We start from the raw sequence: 22,727 nt of genomic DNA on the forward strand, positions 1-22,727 counted from the left end.
CACACGTGTGGTGTGGTCTGCGGTTGTGAGGCCAGTTTAAAACGACGTTGGAAGAGGCTTAAGGTAGATAAATTAACATTCAATAATCTGGCAACAGCTCTGGTGGACATTCCTGTAGTCAGCATGCCAATTGCACGCTCCCTCAAAAACTTGAAACATCTTTGGAATTGTGTTGTGTGACAAAACTGCACATTTTAAAATGACCTTTATTGTCCCCAGCACAAGGTGCACCTGTGTAATGAACACGCTGTTTAATCAGCTTCTTGATCTGCCACACCTGTCAGGTGGATTATCTTTGCAAAGGTGAAATATTCACTATTCTGTCTTAGGATCACCACTATATTTTAGGAATGTGAAATGTCAGAATAATAGTAGAGTATGATTTATTTCAGCTTTTATTTCTTTCATCACATTCCCAGTGGGTCAGAAGTTTACATACACTCAATTAGCATTTGGTAGCATTGCCTTTAAATTGTTTAACTTAGGTCAAACGTTTCAGGTAGCCTTCCACAAGCTTCCCACAATAAGTTGGGTGAATTTGGCCCATTCCTCCTGACAGAGCTGGTGTAACTGAGTCAGGTTTGTAGGTCTCCTTGCTCGCACACACTTTTTAAGTTCTGCCCACAAATGTTCTATAGGATTGAGGTCAGGGCTTTGTAAATGGCCACTCCAATACCTTGACTTTGTTGTCCTTAGGCTATTTTTCCACAACTGTGGAAGTATGCTTGTGGTCATTGTCCATTTGGAAGACCCATTTGCGACCAAGCTTTAACTTCCTGACTGATGTCTTGAGATGTTGCTTCAATATATCCACATAATTTTACTTCCTCACGATGCCATCTATTTTGTGAAGTGCACCAGTCCCTCCTGCAGCAAAGCACCCCCACAACATGATGCCACCCCCGTGGTTCAAGGTTGGGATGGCGTTCTTCGGCTTGCAAGACTCCCCCTTTTTCCTCCAAACATAACGATGGTCATTATGGCCAAACAGTTTTATTTTTGTTTCATCAGACCAGAGGACATTTCTCCAAAAAGCATGACCTTTGTCCCCATGCGCAGTTGCAAACCGTAGTCTGGCTTTTATATGGCGGTTTTGGAGCAATGGCTTCTTCCTTGCTGAGCAGCCTTTCAGGTTATGTCGATATAGGATTCATTTTACTGTGGATATAGATACTTTTGTACCTGTTTCCTCCAGCATCTTCACAAGGGCCTTTGCTGTTGTTCTGGGATTGATTTGCACTTTCGCACCAAAGTATGTTCATTTCTAGGAGACAGAACGCATCACCTTCCTGAGCGGTATGACGGCTGCGTGGTCCCATGGTGTTTATACTTGCGTACTATTGTTTGTACAGATGAACGTGGTACCTTCAGACATTTGAAAATTGCTCCCAAGGATTAACCAGACTTGTGGAGGTTTACAATTTTCTTTGAGGTCTTGGCTGATTTCTTTTGATTTTCTCATGATGTCAATCAAAGAGACACTGAGTTTGAAGGTAGGCCTTGAAATACATCCACAGGTACATCTCCAATTGACTTAAATTAGGCTAATTTACATATCAGAAGCTTCTAAAGCCATAACATTATTTTCTGGAATTTTCCAAGCTGTTTAAAGGCACAGTCAACTTAGTGTATGTAAACTTCTGACCCACTGGAATTGTGATACAGTGAATTATAAGTGAAATAATCTGTCTGTAAACAATTATTGGAAAAATTAGATGTCCTAACCAACTTGACAAAACTATAGTTTGTTAACAAGAAATTTGTAGAGTGGTTGAAAAACGAGTTTTACTGACTCCAACCTAAGTGTATGTAAACTTCCGACTTCAACTGTATTTTAGTTCAGTGTAGATACCTGATAAGATGCTCCTTGGTCGGGGCTTTGGCAGTAGTCGTCACTCCAGCTGTCTGTTTCCTCTCAGCCAGTCTCTTCCTCATAGAGTTAGTCATCTGGGAGTCCAGCCTCCACAGGAACACACAGCTACAGACAGATACAAACACAACTCAAACTGACTGGATCTGGAAACAGCCCACTGCCTAAAATATAGTTTGGCTAAGGAGCATGTTTACCTGTCTCCAGATATGGTGATGAGGTGTCTGCAGTCCTGGCTGAACCTCATACCAGTTACAATCTCTATGGAGAAGAAGACGAGACAGGGCACAGTCAGAGGGAGCAACGAGACGGGAGGAAGAGGAGCGAAGAGACGGGAGGAAGAGGAGCGAAGAGACGGGAGGAAGAGGAGCGAAGAGACGGGAGGAAGTGGAGCAACGGGAGGAAGAGGAGCGAAGAGACGGGAGGAAGAGGAGCGAAGAGACGGGAGGAAGAGGAGCGAAGAGACGGGAGGAAGTGGAGCAACGAGACGGGAGGAAGTGGAGCAACGAGACGGGAGGAAGAGGAGCAACGAGACGGGAGGAAGAGGAGCAAAGAGAAGGGAGGAAGAGGAGCAAAGAGACGGGAGGAAGAGGAGCAAAGAGACGGGAGGAAGAGGAGCAAAGAGACGGGAGGAAGAGGAGCAACGAGACGGGAGGAAGAGGAGCAACGAGACGGGAGGAAGAGGAGCAACGAGACGGGAGGAAGAGGAGCAACGAGACGGGAGGAAGAGGAGCAACGAGACGGGAGGAAGAGGAGCAACGAGACGGGAGGAAGAGGAGCAACGAGACGGGAGGAAGAGGAGCAACGAGACGGGAGGAAGAGGAGCAACGAGACGGGAGGAAGAGGAGCAACGAGACGGGAGGAAGAGGAGCAACGAGACGGGAGGAAGAGGAGCAACGAGACGGGAGGAAGAGGAGCGAAGAGACGGGAGGAAGAGGAGCAACGAGACGGGAGGAAGAGGAGCAACGAGACGGGAGGAAGAGGAGCAACGAGACGGGAGGAAGTGGAGCAACGAGACGGGAGGAAGAGGAGCAACGAGACGGGAGGAAGAGGGAAGAGACGGGAGGAAGAGGAGGGAAGAGACGGGAGGAAGAGGAGGGAAGAGACGGGAGGAAGAGGAGGGAAGAGACGGGAGGAAGAGGAGGGAAGAGACGGGAGGAAGTGGAGCGAAGAGACGGGAGGAAGTGGACCAAAGAGACGGGAGGAAGTGGACCAAAGAGACGGGAGGAAGTGGACCAAAGAGACGGGAGGAAGAGGAGCAACGAGACGGGAGGTAGAGGAGCAACGAGACGGGAGGAAGAGGAGCAACGAGACGGGAGGAAGAGGAGCAACGAGACGGGAGGAAGAGGAGCAACGAGACGGGAGGAAGAGGAGCAACGAGACGGGAGGAAGAGGAGCAACGAGACGGGAGGAAGAGGAGCAACGAGACGGGAGGAAGAGGAGCAACGAGACGGGAGGAAGAGGAGCAACGAGACGGGAGGAAGATGAGCAACGAGACGGGAGGAAGATGAGCAAAGAGACAGGAGGAAGAGGAGCAAAGAGGAGCAAAGAGAAGGGAGGAAGAGGAGCAAAGAGACGGGAGGAAGAGGAGCAAAGAGACGGGAGGAAGAGGAGCAAAGAGACGGGAGGAAGAGTAGAGCTACCTGAGTGACCGAACAAGGTGGCCACACACTCTCCTGACTCATAGTCAAAGATACAGATGCTCTTGTCAGAGCAGCTTGTTGCTAGGTAGATCCCAGCGGGGTCCATCTGAACCTAGTGGTTACACAATGACAACAAACCATGGAATAAGAAACATTGACCTACAGTAGAAAGCTAATTAGACAGGGTTGTCCCATATAGTGATGTCTCCTCTCACCTTCAGCAGTGTTCCTTCGTCACTTGTAGAACCTTTGAAACACTTCTTCATCTTGCCACTCTTCACGTTGTATACTCTACACAGGGGTCAAGGGTCACGGTTAGGTACACTCTACACAGGGGTCAGTGTTAGGTACACTCTACACAGGGGTCACGGTTAGGTACACTCTACACAGGGGTCAGGGTTAGGTACACTCTACACAGGGGTCAGGGTTAGGTACACTCTACACAGGGGTCACGGTTAGGTACACTCTACACAGGGGTCACGGTTAGGTACAGTCTACACAGGGGTCACGGTTAGGTACAGTCTACACAGGGGTCACGGTTAGGTACAGTCTACACAGGGGTCAGGGTTAGGTACACTCTACACAGGGGTCACGGTTAGGTACACTCTACACAGGGGTCAGGGTTAGGTACACTCTACACAGGGGTCACGGTTAGGTACACTCTACACAGGGGTCACGGTTAGGTACAGTCTACACAGGGGTCAGGGTTAGGTACACTCTACACAGGGGTCAGGGTTAGGTACACTCTACACAGGGGTCACGGTTAGGTACAGTCTACACAGGGGTCAGGGTTAGGTACACTCTACACAGGGGTCACGGTTAGGTACACTCTACACAGGGGTCACGGTTAGGTACAGTCTACACAGGGGTCACGGTTAGGTACAGTCTACACAGGGGTCAGGGTTAGGTACACTCTACACAGGGGTCACGGTTAGGTACACTCTACACAGGGGTCACGGTTAGGTACACTCTACACAGGGGTCACGGTTAGGTACACTCTACACAGGGGTCACGGTTAGGTACACTCTACACAGGGGTCAGGGTTAGGTACACTCTACACAGGGGTCACGGTTAGGTACACTCTACACAGGGGTCACGGTTAGGTACACTCTACACAGGGGTCACGGTTAGGTACACTCTACACAGGGGTCACGGTTAGGTACACTCCACACAGGGGTCAGGGGTCACGGTTAGGTACACTCCACACAGGGGTCAAGGGTCACGGTTAGGTACACTCTACACAGGGGTCAGGGTTAGGTACACTCTACACAGGGGTCAGGGTTAGGTACACTCTACACAGGGGTCAGGGTTAGGTACAGTCTACACAGGGGTCAGGGTTAGGTACACTCTACACAGGGGTCAGGGTTAGGTACACTACACAGGGGTCACGGTTAGGTACACTCTACACAGGGGTCACGGTTAGGTACACTCTACACAGGGGTCACGGTTAGGTACACTCTACACAGGGGTCACGGTTAGGTACACTCCACACAGGGGTCAGGGGTCACGGTTAGGTACAGTCTACACAGAGGTCAGGGGTCACGGTTAGGTACAGTCTACACAGGGGTCAGGCACACTCCACAGAGGGGAGGACACGAAGGCATTAGACCAGAGGTCATCAACTAGATTTAGCTGTGGACTGATCTTTTCTTGAGCAGACGGTCAGAAGGCTAAATTCACCGCAAGAAGCTCAAACAGATATAACATTTGACTAAAACAATCACTTTAAACCTTACTGACATGTGTATACGAGCACATACAGAGTGAGTACAAAAAACCATTCAGAACACCTGCTCTTCCCATGATATAGACTGACCAGGTGAAAGTTATGACCCCTTATTGATGTCACTTGTTAAATTCACTTCAAAATCAGTGTAGATGAAGGGGAGGAGACCGGTTAAAGAAGGATTTTTAAGCCTTGAGACATGGATTGTGTATGTGTGCCATTCAGACGGTGAATGGGCAAGACAAAAGATCGAAGTGCCTTTGAACGGGGTATGGTGGTAGGTTCCAGGCGCACCGGTTTGTGTTAAGAAATGCAACGCTGCTGGGTTTTTCACACTCAACAGTTTTCCCGTGTGTATCAAGAATGGTCCACCACCCAAAGGACATCCAGCCAACTTGACACAACCGTGGGAAGCGTTGGAGTCGACATGGGCCAGCATCCCTGTGGAACGCTTGACACCATGTAGAGTCCATGTCCCGACGAATTGAGGCTGTTCTGAGGGCAAGGAGGGGTATAAACTCAATGTTAGGAAGATGTTCCTAATGTTGGTATGTGTGAATATTTCTCTACTAAACATTGGAATATTTTGGAACAGATTTCCAAAATTAAAATCACTTGGAGCTGATTTTCTGGAGTTTTTATTTGAGTATTTCACACTGCATTCGGAAAGTATTCAGACCCCTTGACTTTTTCCACATTTTGTTACGTTACAGCCTTATTCTAAAATGGATGAAATAGTTTAACCCCTCATCAATCTACACACAATACCCCATAATGACATCACAATACCCCCATAATGACATCACAATACCCCCATAATGACATCACAATACCCCCATAATGACATCACAATACCCCATAATGACATCACAATACCCCCATAGACAAAACAAAACTTTTTTAATTGTTTTTGCAAAATAACATAAGTATTCAGACTCTTTAATGAGTACTTTGTTGAAGCACCTCTGGCAGCGATGTATATTTTATTGGTAATTAAAGCGCGCTTCCCATTCATTCAAATGCGTAGGCAACAGAAGGTTTCATCAGTGCGTCACATTGCTATGAGCTGGAGGCATTTTCAAAACACATACAGTGGGGAGAACAAGTATTTGATACACTACCGATTTTGCAGGTTTTCCTACGTACAAAGCATGTAGAGGTCTGTAATTTTTTATCATAGGTACACTTCAACTGTGAGAGACGGAATCTAAAACAAAAATCCAGAAAATCACATTGTATGATTTTTAAGTAATTAATTTGCATTTTATTGCATGACATAAGTATTTGATCACCTACCAACCAGTAAGAATTCCGCTCTCACAGACCTGTTAGTTTTTCTTTAAGAAGCCCTCCTGTTCTCCACTCATTACCTGTATTAACTGCACCTGTTTGAACTCAAGACACCTGTCCACACACTCAATCAAACAGACTCCAACCTCTCCACAATGGCCAAGACCAGAGAGCTGTGTAAGGACATCAGGGATAAAATTGTAGACCTGCACAAGGCTGGGATGGGCTACAGGACAATAGGCAAGCAGCTTGGTGAGAAGGCAACAACTGTTGGCGCAATTATTAGAAAATGGAAGAAGTTCAAGATGACGGTCAATCACCCTCGGTCTGGGGCTCCATGCAAGATCTCACCTCGTGGGGCATCAATGATCATGAAGAAGGTGAGGGATCAGCCCAGAACTACAAGGCAGGACCTGGTCAATGACCTGAAGAGAGCTGGGACCACAGTCTCAAAGAAAACCATTAGTAACACACTACGCCGTCATGGATTAAAATCCTGCAGCGCACGCAAGGTCCCCCTGCTCAAGTTAGCGCATGTCCAGGCCCGTCTGAAGTTTGCCAATGACCATCTGGATGATCCAGAGGAGGAATGGGAGAAGATCAAGCTTTTTGGTCTAAACTCCACTCGCCGTGTTTGGAGGAAGAAGAAGGATGAGTACAACCCCAAGAACACCATCCCAACCGTGAAGCATGGAGGTAGAAACATCATTCTTTGGGGATGCTTTTCTGCAAAGGGGACAGGACGACTGCACCGTATTGAGGGGAGGATGGATGGGGCCATGTATCGCGAGATCTTGGCCAACAACCTCCTTCCCTCAGTAAGAGCATTGAAGATGGGTCGTGGCTGGGTCTTCCAGCATGACAGCGACCCGAAACACACAGCCAGGGCAACTAAGGAGTGGCTCCGTAAGAAGCATCTCAAGGTCCTGGAGTGGCCAAGCCAGTCTCCAGACCTGAACCCAATAGAAAATCTTAGGAGGGAGCTGATAGTCCGTATTGCCCAGCGACAGCCCCGAAACCTGAAGGATCTGGAGAAAGTCTGTATGGAGGAGTGGGCCAAAATCCCTGCTGCTGTGTGTGTAAACCTGGTCAAGAACTACAGGAAATGTATGATCTCTGTAATTGCAAACAAAGGTTTCTGTACCAAATATTAAGTTCTGCTTTTCTGATGTACTTATGTCATGCAATAAAATGCTAATTAATTACTTAAAAATCATACAATGTGATTTTCTGGATTTTTATGATAAAAAATTACAGACCTCTACATGCTTTGTAAGTAGGAAAACCTGCAAAATCGGCAGTGTTTCAAATACTTGTTCTCCCCACTGTAAATAGCTATTATTATTACTTCATATTGCTATATAGTATTGCATTGCTGCCCAATAACTCAGTGTGTCTAACCCTTGTGTCTGAACAGGAAGTCAGTGTGTCTAACCCTTGTGTCTGAACAGGAAGTCAGTGTGTCTAACCCTAACCCTTGTGTCTGAACAGGAAGTCAGTGCGTCTAACCCTAACCCTTGTGTCTGAACAGGAAGTCAGTGTGTCTAACCCTAACCCTTGTGTCTGAACAGGAAGTCAGTGTGTCTAACCCTAACCCTTGTGTCTGAACAGGAAGTCAGTGTGTCTAACCCTAACCCTTGTGTCTGAACAGGAAGTCAGTGTGTCTAACCCTAACCCTTGTGTCTGAACAGGAAGTCAGTGGAACCTGGAACCTGGTCCTACAGTCAGAAGGAAAGGCAGCGTACTATTGGACAGCACACACGGCAAATACCAAAATAGATGTTTGATGAGTTGTGACTATCAGTGAACAAGTAGAGGGCCAGCCAGGCATATCACAGTATTTGAAAATTGAATCACAGGAAAAAAAGAAAAAAAAAAGTTTGGAAAGCAAAATACCTATTGCTGTAAAAAGACAAGACAATGAAAATACTAAAATGTATTTTAGGCTCAAATAAATAGGAACATTTTGATAACTAACAGTTACGCCTACAGCCTATCTTATTGGTACCAGCAGAGAGCATCAGGCCTATCTTATTGGTACCAGCAGAGCATCAGGCCTATCTTATTGGTACCAGCAGAGAGCATCAGGCCTATCTTATTGGTACCAGCAGAGCATCAGGCCTATCTTATTGGTACCAGCAGAGAGCATCAGGCCTATCTTATTGGTACCAGCAGAGCATCAGGCCTATCTTATTGGTACCAGCAGAGAGCATCAGGCCTATCTTATTGGTACCAGCAGAGAGCATCAGGCCTATCTTATTGGTACCAGCAGAGCATCAGGCCTATCTTATTGGTACCAGCAGAGAGCATCAGGCCTATCCCCAGTGAGTGGTACCAGCAGAGAGCATCAGGCCTATCTTATTGGTACCAGCAGAGAGCATCAGGCCTATCTTATTGGTACCAGCAGAGAGCATCAGGCCTATCTTATTGGTACCAGCAGAGAGCATCAGGCCTATCTTATTGGTACCAGCAGAGAGCATCAGGCCTATCTTATTGGTACCAGCAGAGAGCATCAGGCCCATCTTATTGGTACCAGCAGAGAGCATCAGGCCTATCTTATTGGTACCAGCAGAGAGCATCAGGCCTATCTTATTGGTACCAGCAGAGAGCATCAGGCCTATCTTATTGGTACCAGCAGAGAGCATCAGGCCTATCTTATTGGTCCCAGCAAAGAGCATCAGGCCTATCTTATTGGTACCAGCAGAGAGCATCAGGCCTATCTTATTGGTACCAGCAGAGAGCATCAGGCCTATCTTATTGGTCCCAGCAGAGAGCATCAGGCCTATCTTATTGGTCCCAGCAGAGAGCATCAGGCCTATCATATTGGTACCAGCAGAGCATCAGGCCTATCTTATTGGTACCAGCAGAGAGCATCAGGCCTATCTTATTGGTACCAGCAGAGAGCATCAGGCCTATCTTATTGGTACCAGCAGAGAGCATCAGGCCTATCTTATTGGTACCAGCAGAGAGCATCAGGCCTATCTTATTGGTCCCAGCAAAGAGCATCAGGCCTATCGTATTGGTACCAGCAGAGAGCATCAGGCCTATCGTATTGGTACCAGCAGAAAGCATCAGGCCTATCTTATTGGTCCCAGCAGAGAGCATCAGGCCTATCTTATTGGTACCAGCAGAGAGCATCAGGCCTATCTTATTGGTACCAGCAGAGAGCATCAGGCCTATCTTATTGGTCCCAGCAGAGAGCATCAGGCCTATCTTATTGGTCCCAGCAGAGAGCATCAGGCCTATCTTATTGGTCCCAGCAGAGAGCATCAGGCCTATCTTATTGGTCCCAGCAGAGAGCATCAGCCCTATCGTATTGGTACCAGCAGAGAGCATCAGGCCTATCCCCAGTGAGTGGTACCAGCAGAGAGCGTCAGGCCTATCCCCAGTGAGTGGTACCAGCAGAGAGCATCAGGCCTATCTTATTGGTACCAGCAGAGAGCATCATGCCTATCCCCAGTGAGTGGTACCAGCAGAGAGCATCAGGCCTATCTTATTGGTACCAGCAGAGAGCATCAGGCCTATCCCCAGTGAGTGGTACCAGCAGAGAGCATCAGGCCTATCTTATTGGTACCAGCAGAGAGCATCAGGCCTATCTTATTGGTACCAGCAGAGAGCATCAGGCCTATCCCCAGTGAGTGGTACCAGCAGAGCATCAGGCCTATCCCCAGTGAGTGGTACCAGCAGAGAGCATCAGGCCTATCTTATTGGTACCAGCAGAGAGCATCAGGCCTATCTTATTGGTACCAGCAGAGAGCATCAGGCCTATCCCCAGTGAGTGGTACCAGCAGAGAGCATCAGGCCTATCTTATTGGTACCAGCAGAGAGCATCATGCCTATCCCCAGTGAGTGGTACCAGCAGAGAGCATCAGGCCTATCTTATTGGTACCAGCAGAGAGCATCAGGCCTATCTTATTGGTACCAGCAGAGCATCAGGCCTATCCCCAGTGAGTGGTACCAGCAGAGAGCATCAGGCCTATCTTATTGGTACCAGCAGAGCATCAGGCCTATCTTATTGGTACCAGCAGAGAGCATCAGCCCTATCTTATTGGTACCAGCAGAGCATCAGGCCTATCTTATTGGTACCCCAGCAGAGAGCATCAGGCCTATCTTATTGGTACCAGCAGAGAGCATCAGGCCTATCTTATTGGTACCAGCAGAGAGCATCAGGCCTATCTTATTGGTACCAGCAGAGAGCATCAGGCCTATCTTATTGGTACCAGCAGAGAGCATCAGGCCTATCTTATTGGTACCAGCAGAGAGCATCAGGCCTATCTTATTGGTCCCAGCAGAGAGCATCAGGCCTATCTTATTGGTACCAGCAGAGAGCATCAGGCCTATCTTATTGGTACCAGCAGAGAGCATCAGGCCTATCTTATTGGTACCAGCAGAGAGCATCAGGCCTATCTTATTGGTACCAGCAGAGAGCATCAGGCCTATCCCCAGTGAGTGGTACCAGCAGAGAGCATCAGGCCTATCCCCAGTGAGTGGTACCAGCAGAGAGCATCAGGCCTATCCCCAGTGAGTGGTACCAGCAGAGCATCAGGCCTATCCCCAGTGAGTGGTACCAGCAGAGCATCAGGCCTATCCCCAGTGAGTGGTACCAGCAGAGCATCAGGCCTATCCCCAGTGAGTGGTAATGACCCTATTCACTATTGTTGTGGCACCTCTTGTTTTTGGACAATAATTTCCTCCTCCACTTGAGATGGACGTCATATTATTTTAGTGTCTCTCCTTCTCATTGGTCTATTATATGGACAACATAGTGTCTCTCCTTCTCATTGGTCTATTATATGGACAACATAGTGTCTCTCCTTCTCATTGGTCTATTATATGGACAACAGTCTCCCCGTCTCATTGGTCTATTATATGGACAACAGTCTCCCCTTCTCATTGGTCTATTATATTGACAACATCATAGTGCCTCTACCCTACAAGGACTCAGAAACCTATAGCCCAGACCTCTACCCTACAAGGACTCAGAAACCTATAGCCCAGACCTCTACCCTACAAGGACTCAGAAACCTATAGCCCAGACCTCTACCCTACAAGGACTCAGAAACCTATAGCCCAGGCCTCTACCCTACAAGGACTCAGAAACCTATAGCCCAGACCTCTACCCTACAAGAACTCAGAAACCTATAGCCCAGACCTCTACCCTACAAGGACTCAGAAACCTATAGCCCAGGCCTCTACCCTACAAGGACTCAGAAACCTATAGCCCAGACCTCTACCCTACAAGGACTCAGAAACCTATAGCCCAGACCTCTACCCTACAAGGACTCAGAAACCTATAGCCCAGACCTCTACCCTACAAGGACTCAGAAACCTATAGCCCAGGCCTCTACCCTACAAGAACTCAGAAACCTATAGCCCAGGCCTCTACCCTACAAGGACTCAGAAACCTATAGCCCAGACCTCTACCCTACAAGGACTCAGAAACCTATAGCCCAGACCTCTACCCTACAAGGACTCAGAAACCTATAGCCCAGACCTCTACCCTACAAGGACTCAAACATGCATTGAACAGTCTATTTCGCTAACAGTGATGGAGTTATATTATTAGCATAAATTATGACTATCCAATCGAAAGCATCACATTAGGAATAGTAAGTCTATTTTACATAAGTCTATAAAATGTGATGACGCGTGGGAATGATTCATTTTAAAAAGGTTCATTTTAAAAGGTTGAAAATGTACTTCCCCAAACTAGACACTGACACGCTGCCTATGAATAGACTGGTGATGTTGCTGTTTGTTACTGGTCTTGTTGGCTGAGGAAAAGTACATGTGGACATTTATTGTAACATATTCAAAGTAAAGAAACACGTCGTTTCATCCTCGACTGACATGTTCTGTGTAAGATGAATTACCACAATGGAAATGTGCTTTCTGTCCTTCTGAGCATCGTGGGTGGACGCCCCTAAATCAGGTTACCCACCCAATGCATGCTGGGACAAACATCAGATACATTTCTAAAATGTTCTGGTCCTGGCAGGCGATGGCGGTGTGTACCTGATATTCCTGACCTGGCAGGCGATGGCGGTGTGTGTGTACCTGATATTCCTGACCTGGCAGGCGATGGCGGTGTGTACCTGATATTCCTGACCTGGCAGGCGATGGCGGTGTGTACCTGATATTCCTGACCTGGCAGGCGATGGCGGTGTGTACCTGATATTCCTGACCTGGCAGGCGATGGCGGTGTGTGTGTACCTGATATTCCTGTCCTGGCAGGCGATGGCGGTGTGTGTGTACCTGATATTCCTGTCCTGGCAGGCGATGGCGGTGTGTGTGTACCTGATATTCCTGTCCTGGCAGGCGATGGCGGTGTGTGTGTACCTGATATTCCTGTCCTGGCAGGCGATGGCGGTGTGTGTGTACCTGATATTCCTGTCCTGGCAGGCGATGGCGGTGTGTGTGTACCTGATATTCCTGTCCTGGCAGGCGATGGCGGTGTGTGTGTACCTGATATTCCTGTCCTGGCAGGCGATGGCGGTGTGTGTGTACCTGATATTCCTGTCCTGGCAGGCGATGGCGGTGTGTGTGTACCTGATATTCCTGTCCTGGCAGGCGATGGCGGTGTGTGTGTACCTGATATTCCTGTCCTGGCAGGCGATGGCGGTGTGTGTGTACCTGATATTCCTGTCCTGGCAGGCGATGGCGGTGTGTGTGTACCTGATATTCCTGTCCTGGCAGGCGATGGCGGTGTGTGTGTACCTGATATTCCTGTCCTGGCAGGCGATGGCGGTGTGTGTGTACCTGATATTCCTGTCCTGGCAGGCGATGGCGGTGTGTGTGTACCTGATATTCCTGTCCTGGCAGGCGATGGCGGTGTGTGTGTACCTGATATTCCTGTCCTGGCAGGCGATGGCGGTGTGTGTGTACCTGATATTCCTGTCCTGGCAGGCGATGGCGGTGTGTGTGTACCTGATATTCCTGTCCTGGCAGGCGATGGCGGTGTGTGTGTACCTGATATTCCTGTCCTGGCAGGCGATGGCGGTGTGTGTGTACCTGATATTCCTGTCCTGGCAGGCGATGGCGGTGTGTGTGTACCTGATATTCCTGTCCTGGCAGGCGATGGCGGTGTGTGTGTACCTGATATTCCTGTCCTGGCAGGCGATGGCGGTGTGTGTGTACCTGATATTCCTGTCCTGGCAGGCGATGGCGGTGTGTGTGTACCTGATATTCCTGTCCTGGCAGGCGATGGCGGTGTGTGTGTACCTGATATTCCTGTCCTGGCAGGCGATGGCGGTGTGTGTGTACCTGATATTCCTGTCCTGGCAGGCGATGGCGGTGTGTGTGTACCTGATATTCCTGTCCTGGCAGGCGATGGCGGTGTGTGTGTACCTGATATTCCTGTCCTGGCAGGCGATGGCGGTGTGTGTGTACCTGATATTCCTGTCCTGGCAGGCGATGGCGGTGTGTGTGTACCTGATATTCCTGTCCTGGCAGGCGATGGCGGTGTGTGTGTACCTGATATTCCTGTCCTGGCAGGCGATGGCGGTGTGTGTGTGAGTAGCGTCCAGGTCCATATCATACAAAGTGGTCTTCTCTACTACGTGGTGACTACGGGCAAAGTTCAGCCCCTCCGAAGACTGGAGGGAGACAGAGAGGGAGACAGACAGAGAGAGAGGGAGGGAGAGAGACAGAGAGAGAGGGAGGGACAAAGAGGGAGGGAGACAGACAGAGAGGGAGGGAGACAGACAGAGAGGGAGGGAGGGAGGGAGACAGAGAGAGAGGGAGAGAGGGAGGGAGACAAACAGAGAGGGAGAGAGGGAGGGAGACAAACAGAGGGAGGGAGGGAGACAAACAGAGAGGGAGGGAGACAAACAGAGAGAGGGAGGGAGACAAACAGAGAGAGGGAGGGAGACAAACAGAGAGAGGGAGGGAGACAAACAGAGAGAGGGAGGGAGACAAACAGAGGGAGGGAGGGAGACAAACAGAGGGAGGGAGGGAGACAAACAGAGGGAGGGAGGGAGACAAACAGAGGGAGGGAGGGAGACAAACAGAGGGAGGGAGGGAGACAAACAGAGGGAGGGAGGGAGACAAACAGAGGGAGGGAGGGAGACAAACAGAGGGAGGGAGGGAGACAGACAGAGAGGGAGGGAGACAGACAGAGAGGGAGGGAGACAAACAGAGAGGGAGGGAGACAAACAGAGAGGGAGGGAGACAGAGAGAGAGGGAGGGAGACAGAGAGAGAGGGAGGGAGACAGAGAGAGGGAGAGAGACAGAGAGAGGGAGGGAGACAGAGAGAGGGAGGGAGACAGAGAGAGGGAGGGAGACAGAGAGAGGGAGGGAGACAGAGAGAGGGAGGGAGACAGAGAGAGGGAGAGAGACAGACAGAGAGGGAGACAGACAGACAGAGAGGGAGGGAGACAAACAGAGAGGGAGGGAGACAGAGAGGGAGGGGTTAATGCTGCAATTCAAACTTGAATGCATTTTTATACATTTTAATTTGACCATTCAGACTATATATTATATAGAGAGGGTATATATTATATAGAGGGTATATATTATATAGAGGGTATATATTATATAGAGGGTATATATTATATAGAGAGGGTATATATTATATAGAGGGTATATATTATATAGAGAGGGTATATATTATATAGAGGGTATATATTATATAGAGGGTATATATTATATAGAGAGGGTATATATTATATAGAGGGTATATATTATATAGAGAGGGTATATATTATATAGAGGGTATATATTATATAGAGGGTATATATTATATAGAGGGTATATATTATATAGAGAGGGTATATATTATATAGAGAGGGTATATATTATATAGAGGGTATATATTATATAGAGAGGGTATATATTATATAGAGAGGGTATATATTATATAGAGGGTATATATTATATAGAGAGGGTAGAGGGGTAAAAACAGAAGGTATATATTATATAGAGAGGGTAGAGGGGTAAAAACAGAGGGTATATATTATATAGAGAGGGTAGAGGGTAAAAACAGAGGGTATATATTATATAGAGAGGGTAGAGGGGTAAAAACAGAGGGTATATATTATATAGAGAGGGTAGAGGGTAAATAGAGAGGGTAGAGGGTAAATAGAGAGGGTATATATTATATAGAGAGGGTAGAGGGTAAATAGAGAGGGTATATATTATATAGAGAGGGTAGAGGGTAAAAACAGAGGGTATATATTATATAGAGAGGGTAGAGGGGTAAAAACAGAGGGTATATATTATATAGAGAGGGTAGAGGGGTAAATAGAGAGGGTATATATTATATAGAGAGGTTAGAGGGTAAATAGAGAGGGTATATTATAGAGAGAGGGGTATATGACCATTCAGACTATATATTATATAGAGAGAGGGTAAAAACAGAGGGTATATATTATATAGAGAGGGTAGAGGGGTAAAAACAGAGGGTATATATTATATAGAGAGGGTAGAGGGTAAATAGAAAATGTATATATTATAGAGAGAGGTTGGAGGGTAAATAGAAAAGGTATATATTATAGAGAGAGGTTAGAGGGTAAATATAGATGGTATATTATATAGAAAGGGTAGAGGGTAAATAGAGAGGGTATATATTATATAGAGAGGGTAGAGGGTAAATAGAGAGGGTAGAGGGTAAATAGAGAGGGTATATATTATATAGAGAGGGTAGATATTATATAGAGAGGGTATATATTATATAGAGAGGGTAGAGGGTAAATAGAAAAGGTATATATTATATAGAGAGGGTAGAGGGTAAATAGAGAGGGTATATATTATATAGAGAGGGTAGAGGGTAAATAGAGGGTATATATTATATAGAGAGGGTAGAGGGTAAAAACAGAGGGTATATAGAGAGGGTAGAGGGTAAATAGAGAGGGTATATATTATATAGAGAGGGTATATATTATATAGAGAGGGTAGAGGGGTAAATAGAGAGGGTATATATTATATAGAGAGGTTAGAGGGTAAATAGAGAGGGTATATATTATATAGAGAGGTTAGAGGGTAAATAGAGAGGGTATATATTATATAGAGAGGGTAGAGGGTAAATAGAGAGGGTATATATTATATAGAGAGGGTAGAGGGTAAATAGAGAGGGTATATATTATATAGAGAGGGTAGAGGGTAAATAGAAAAGGTATATATTATATAGAGAGGGTAGAGGGTAAATAGAGAGGGCATATATTATATAGAGAGGGTAGAGGGTAAATAGAGAGGGTATATATTATAAAGAGAGGGTCGAGGGTAAATAGAAGTTCACCTGTTCAGCGGTGCGGAAGTAGATACTCTTATCAGCACCACAGCTCACCATGAGGACCTCTGGGCTGACACCTACAACACACAGAAAACGGGCCGACACAAACCCCTAGTTAGATGTCTCTCCCCCCCCCCATAGTACACGCATGTTGTCTGTTTGGGTTTCGTCTCCTTTTCGTACGGTGTGTGTGTGTGTGTGTGTGTGTGTGTGTGTGTGTGTGTGTGTGTGTGTGTGTGTGTGTGTATGAGTGAGTTTGAGTGAGATTATGTGTGTGTGTGTGTGTGTGTGTGTGTGTGTGTGTGTGTCTGTGTCTGTCTGTGTGTGTGTGTGTGTGTTAGGGCTGCAGGTAGCCTAGCAGTTAGAGCATTGGGTCAGTAACTGAAAGGTCGCTGGTTCGAATACACAAGGCGATAAAGGTGACTAACGTGTCGATGTGCCCTTGAGCAAGGCACTTGACCTTAATTTGCTCCGGGGCGCCGTACTCGTATGGCCGACCCTGGAAACAACACGCCACTCTGCTTTTGTTTTGCGTGTGTTCTCCGTGTGTGTTCTGTGTGTGTGTGTGTGTTCTCCGTGTGTGTTCTCCGTGTGTGTGTGTGTGTTCTCCGTGTGTGTGTGTGTGTGTACCAGTGAACTTGATAGCGGTGATGGAGGCAGAGTGGTCATAGACGGTCTGCTCCAGACTGTAGTTCCTCTCCATGTTGAAGATGTGGATCAGACGGTCTCGACTGGCCGACGCCAGCAGGTGAAGACCTGAAACACAAAACACTTTCATCGTAAAAACACAGACCACCTTTCCATCCACTGTCATACCGTATACAAACAAACAAAAAATATGACAGCTGTGATGGAAACAGGAAGTGTCAGTACAATTGTATAAATGCAGACAGATCGTTTGTTACGACATGTAGAATCTTTGAATCTGTAAAAATCGATTACGCGGGAAATGGCGGTGGAAACGCCTTTATGAGTAGATATATAGCAGATATAATAACCATTAAACAGAAGTACATTTGGAGTCACGTGACGATGTGGTCGTCCCACTACAAAAACCATGCCGTTTATAAATATATTGAACTTCACAGGACGGTGAACGCTGTGATCTTGATGCTCCTTCCCAATAAATAGAGGGTCTTATCCTGGTGACACGATGCTCGACTGCCGTTTGACAAATATTCTCCCATTTATCCATAATAATGTCATAATGTAGACTAGGCTACCAGCACTGTATCTGTGAGCGGTTGGGCTAGAGAGCATAAATGAAGAATCAAATCACATGTGTTTATAAAGTCCTTCTTACATCAGCTGACGTCTCAAAGTGCTGTACAGAAACCCAGCCTAAAACCCCAAACAGCAAGCGATGCAGATGTAGAAGCACGAAGAAGAATTCTAAACTAAGGGACCAGCTACGCTAGGCATCAATGATGCTGTTTATTTTCTAAAGCATTACTTGTCCTAACCTGGGTATCTTCAACCTTGAGGTAGTCAGGGGGAAAATCTCCTGGTCTCCCCAGGGGTCAGACCCCCCCCCGGGTCAGAACCCCTCCCCGTCTCCCCCCAGGGTCAGAACCCCTCCCCGTCTCCCCCCAGGGTCAGAACCCCTCCCCGTCTCCCCCCGGGTCAGAACCCCTCCCCGTCTCCCCCCGGGTCAGAACCCCTCCCCGTCTCCCCCCGGGTCAGAACCCCTCCCCGTCTCCCCCCGGGTCAGAACCCCTCCCCGTCTTCCCAGGGTCAGAACTCACCCGTCTCTGCAGGGGAGAACTCCAGACACAGCACCTCAGAGTCGTGGGCTTCAATCTTCTGCAGCTGATCCATGAACTGTAGACCAAATATACTGGACAGGAGAACACATGATATCTTAGTCGATGTGGTCATGTTGACTGTCTGTCTGTGTGTGTGTGTGTGTGTGTGTGTGTGTGTGTGTGTGTGCTTACTGTACGTTTCCATTGCGGTCTCCAGCTGCCAGATGTTGTCCATCAGGACTGATACCCAGGACTCTGATCCCTGACTTAGCGTCCATTCCACCCCCCTCTCCTCTCTCCCCCTCCGTCTGAAGATGTTGAGTGTCCTCCCCCACGTACACAATCCTCAACAGATCCTGGACCGGCACACAGACGGACAGAACAGATAAAACCAGTATGTGTGGGTAGTAATTTGTAAACCAAGACTCAGAATGAACAATGCCACGACATTGGCAGGTTGGACGGGAGGTCCTGGCCAGTTGCATTGAGACTCACGTGGCTGTAGACGTTACGGAGGCAGCCGGTTCCCTGCACCAGTCCCGGGTCGCTGTGCCACAGCCGGATGGTGTTGTCTGAAGAGCAGGTGAGGAAAGATCCAGGAGGCAGACAGGAACGGGACAGATCCATGTCAGGGTATGTCTAAATTAAAAATAAATGAAACAGTAATATGCTAGGAAAGTGATGCGCCGTTTTCCAGGAAGTAGCCTTGCATTTTAGAACTTTTGTAAAAATGGGCAGAAACATAGAGCAATTTCAAATAAAATAAAAGTATATTTGTCACGTGCTCTGAATACAACAGGTGTAGACCTTACAGTGAAATGCTTACTTACAGGCTCTAACCAATAGTGCAAAAAGGGTATTAGGTGAACAGCAGGTAAGAAAATAAATAAAAACAACAGTAAAAAGACAGTGAAAAACAGTAGTGAAGCTATATACAGTAGAGAGGCTATATACAGTAGAGAGGCTATATACAGTAGAGAGGCTATATACAGTAGAGAGGCTATATGCAGTAGAGAGGCTATATGCAGTAGCGAGGCTATATGCAGTAGCGAGGCTATATGCAGTAGCGAGGCTATATGCAGTAGCGAGGCTATATACAGTAGCGAGGCTATATACAGTAGCGAGGCTATATACAGTAGAGAGGCTATATACAGTAGCGAGGCTATATACAGTAGCGAGGCTATATACAGTAGCGAGGCTATATACAGTAGCGAGGCTATATACAGTAGATAGGCTATATACAGTAGATAGGCTATATACAGTAGATCGGCTATATACAGTAGATCGGCTATATACAGTAGATCGGCTATATACAGTAGATAGGCTATATACAGTAGATAGGCTATATACAGTAGTGAGGCTATATACAGTAGAGAGGCTATATACAGTAGAGAGGCTATATACAGTAGATAGGCTATATACAGTAGAGAGGCTATATACAGTAGAGAGGCTATATACAGTAGAGAGGCTATATACAGTAGAGAGGCTATATACAGTAGAGAGGCTATATACAGTAGCGAGGCTATATACAGTAGCGAGGCTATATACAGTAGCGAGGCTATATACAGTAGCGAGGCTATATACAGTAGCGAGGCTATATACAGTAGAGAGGCTATATACAGTAGCGAGGCTATATACAGTAGCGAGGCTATATACAGTAGCGAGGCTATATACAGTAGCGAGGCTATATACAGTAGAGAGGCTATATACAGTAGCGAGGCTATATATAGTAGCGAGGCTATATACAGTAGCGAGGCTATATACAGTAGCGAGGCTATATACAGTAGAGAGGCTATATACAGTAGAGAAGCTATATACAGTAGAGAGGCTATATACAGTAGCGAAGCTATATACAGTAGAGAGGCTATATACAGTAGCGAGGCTATATACAGTAGCGAGGCTATATACAGTAGTGAGGCTATATACAGTAGTGAGGCTATATACAGTAGATAGGCTATATACAGTAGTGAGGCTATATACAGTAGTGAGGCTATATACAGTAGAGAGGCTATATACAGTAGAGAGGCTATATACAGTAGATAGGCTATATACAGTAGTGAGGCTATATACAGTAGAGAGGCTATATACAGTAGAGAGGCTATATACAGTAGAGAGGCTATATACAGTAGAGAGGCTATATACAGTAGAGAGGCTATATACAGTAGAGAGGCTATATACAGTAGCGAGGCTATATACAGTAGCGAGGCTACAATTGTCTCCATCCATCCATATGATACAGAAAATACCTGATTTGAAGCTGAGAAATGCCTGAGTCTCAACAACAAAGACAGCACACACACACACACACACCTCTAGACTCCATACACAGCCGCTGTGGTAGAGGGCAGAGTAGACCTTCCCTACATTCTTGATGTCACGGACGTCCCAGACATACACGCTGTGGTCGTTGTACACACAGGTCAGGTGACGGGTTACAGGGTCAAAGGTCAAGGCTAGGGTGTCTGGGTATTCTGCCTTGGGGTCGGCAACAAACAGATGCCTGTAAGGAGTCAGGAGAAAATCAGGGAAGAAAAAACAAAACAATACATTATTCTAATCCAATCTAAAAAAACAGACCAATATCATCATGCTTCTCCGGTGTCCAGACACTGGGACGACTGTTGTGCTAAAACCCGAAAATGATCCGAAACATGTGGATCGTAGAATCCGTATGGAAGGTGTCACGCAATTTTGGAGCCTCCGGACGCTTGCAGATGTCAAACTGAGCTCTGTACCCCCATCGCTGTGAACCTCGCAAACGTTTTAACGCCGCCGAGGGCTCCGTATAGCTCCGCATTGACATGATCGGTTGACGGTAGGTGGAGGGCGGGAGGTCCTGTATAAAACAAACTCACTTCCTTGACAACTTCCTTCACAACTGCCCTGCTCCGCAAAGCGCAAGACGTACGAATGTACGGACTTCTGCAGAGGCCGTATCGCCGTAAATTCTTCACGGTCAATGCAGACGTTGGATTGACCATGCAGGGCTTTTCATTCTTAACTGGCTCCAGGCACTGAAGCATCCACTGTTCATACGACTGAGTGCAAAGCTTCAGTTTCCTGATTCACCCGATCGTCAACTCCTGTCTGATCTGTAATGAGGAGTATCACTAGGACTAACGTCTCTTCCTGTCTGATCTGTAATGAGGAGTATCACTAGGACTAATGTCTCTTCCTGTCTGATCTGTAACGAGGAGTATCACTAGGACTAACGTCTCTTCCTGTCTGAACTGTAACGAGGAGTATCACTAGGACTAACGTCTCTTCCTGTCTGATCTGTAATGAGGAGTGTCTCTTCCTGTCTGATCTGTAATGAGGAGTATCACTAGGACTAATGTCTCTTCCTGTCTGATCTGTAATGAGGAGTATCACTAGGACTAATGTCTCTTCCTGTCTGATCTGTAACGAGGAGTATCACTAGGACTAATGTCTCTTCCTGTCTGATCTGTAATGAGGAGTGTCTCTTCCTGTCTGATCTGTAATGAGGAGTATCACTAGGACTAATGTCTCTTCCTGTCTGATCTGTAACGAGGAGTATCACTAGGACTAACGTCTCTTCCTGTCTGATCTGTAACGAGGAGTATCACTAGGACTAATGTCTCTTCCTGTCTGATCTGTAATGAGGAGTGTCTCTTCCTGTCTGTTCTGTAACGAGGGGTGTCTCTTCCTGTCTGATCTGTAATGAGGAGTATCACTAGGACTAATGTCTCTTCCTGTCTGATCTGTAATGAGGAGTATCACTAGGACTAATGTCTCTTCCTGTCTGATCTGTAACGAGGAGTATCACTAGGACTAATGTCTCTTCCTGTCTGATCTGTAATGAGGAGTATCACTAGGACTAATGTCTCTTCCTGTCTGATCTGTAATGAGGAGTATCACTAGGACAATGTCTCTTCCTGTCTGATCTGTAATGAGGAGTATCATAGGACTAATGACTTCTTCCTGTCTGATCTGTATGAGGAGTATCACTAGGACTAATGTCTCTTCCTGTCTGATCTGTAACGAGGATTATCACTAGGACTAATGTCTCTTCCTGTCTGATCTTAACGAGGATACACTAGGATAACGCTCTCCTGTCTGATCTGACAAGATATCACTAGGACTAATGTCTCTTCCTGTCTGATCTGTAATGAGGATGTCTCTTCCTGTTTTTTTCTGTAACGGGGGTGTCTCTTCCTGTCTGATCTGTAATGAGGAGTATCACTAGGACTAATGTCTCTTCCTG

At 46.9% G+C, this 22,727-nt stretch overlaps 1 protein-coding gene across 2 annotated transcripts in view; it reads right to left on the reverse strand.

The window, feature by feature from the left end:
* Nucleotides 1-22,727, reverse strand: part of wdr62 (WD repeat domain 62) — a 66,326-nt gene that overhangs the window by 23,612 nt on the left and 19,987 nt on the right. For both annotated transcript variants that reach the window (XM_038973598.1, XM_038973597.1), the window contains exons 9-19: nt 20,813-21,002; nt 18,998-19,141; nt 18,695-18,858; nt 18,503-18,594; nt 17,388-17,513; nt 16,764-16,834; nt 14,003-14,124; nt 3,729-3,804; nt 3,514-3,625; nt 2,068-2,131; nt 1,853-1,978 (exon numbers count right to left, since the gene is read on the reverse strand). In XM_038973598.1, coding sequence (XP_038829526.1) covers nt 1,853-1,978; nt 2,068-2,131; nt 3,514-3,625; nt 3,729-3,804; nt 14,003-14,124; nt 16,764-16,834; nt 17,388-17,513; nt 18,503-18,594; nt 18,695-18,858; nt 18,998-19,141; nt 20,813-21,002 — 1,287 coding nt within the window. The remainder of the gene's footprint in view (nt 1-1,852; nt 1,979-2,067; nt 2,132-3,513; nt 3,626-3,728; nt 3,805-14,002; nt 14,125-16,763; nt 16,835-17,387; nt 17,514-18,502; nt 18,595-18,694; nt 18,859-18,997; nt 19,142-20,812; nt 21,003-22,727) is intronic.

Source organism: Salvelinus namaycush, chromosome 34 (assembly GCF_016432855.1).
Source record: "Salvelinus namaycush isolate Seneca chromosome 34, SaNama_1.0, whole genome shotgun sequence".
NCBI lineage: Eukaryota > Metazoa > Chordata > Actinopteri > Salmoniformes > Salmonidae > Salvelinus > Salvelinus namaycush.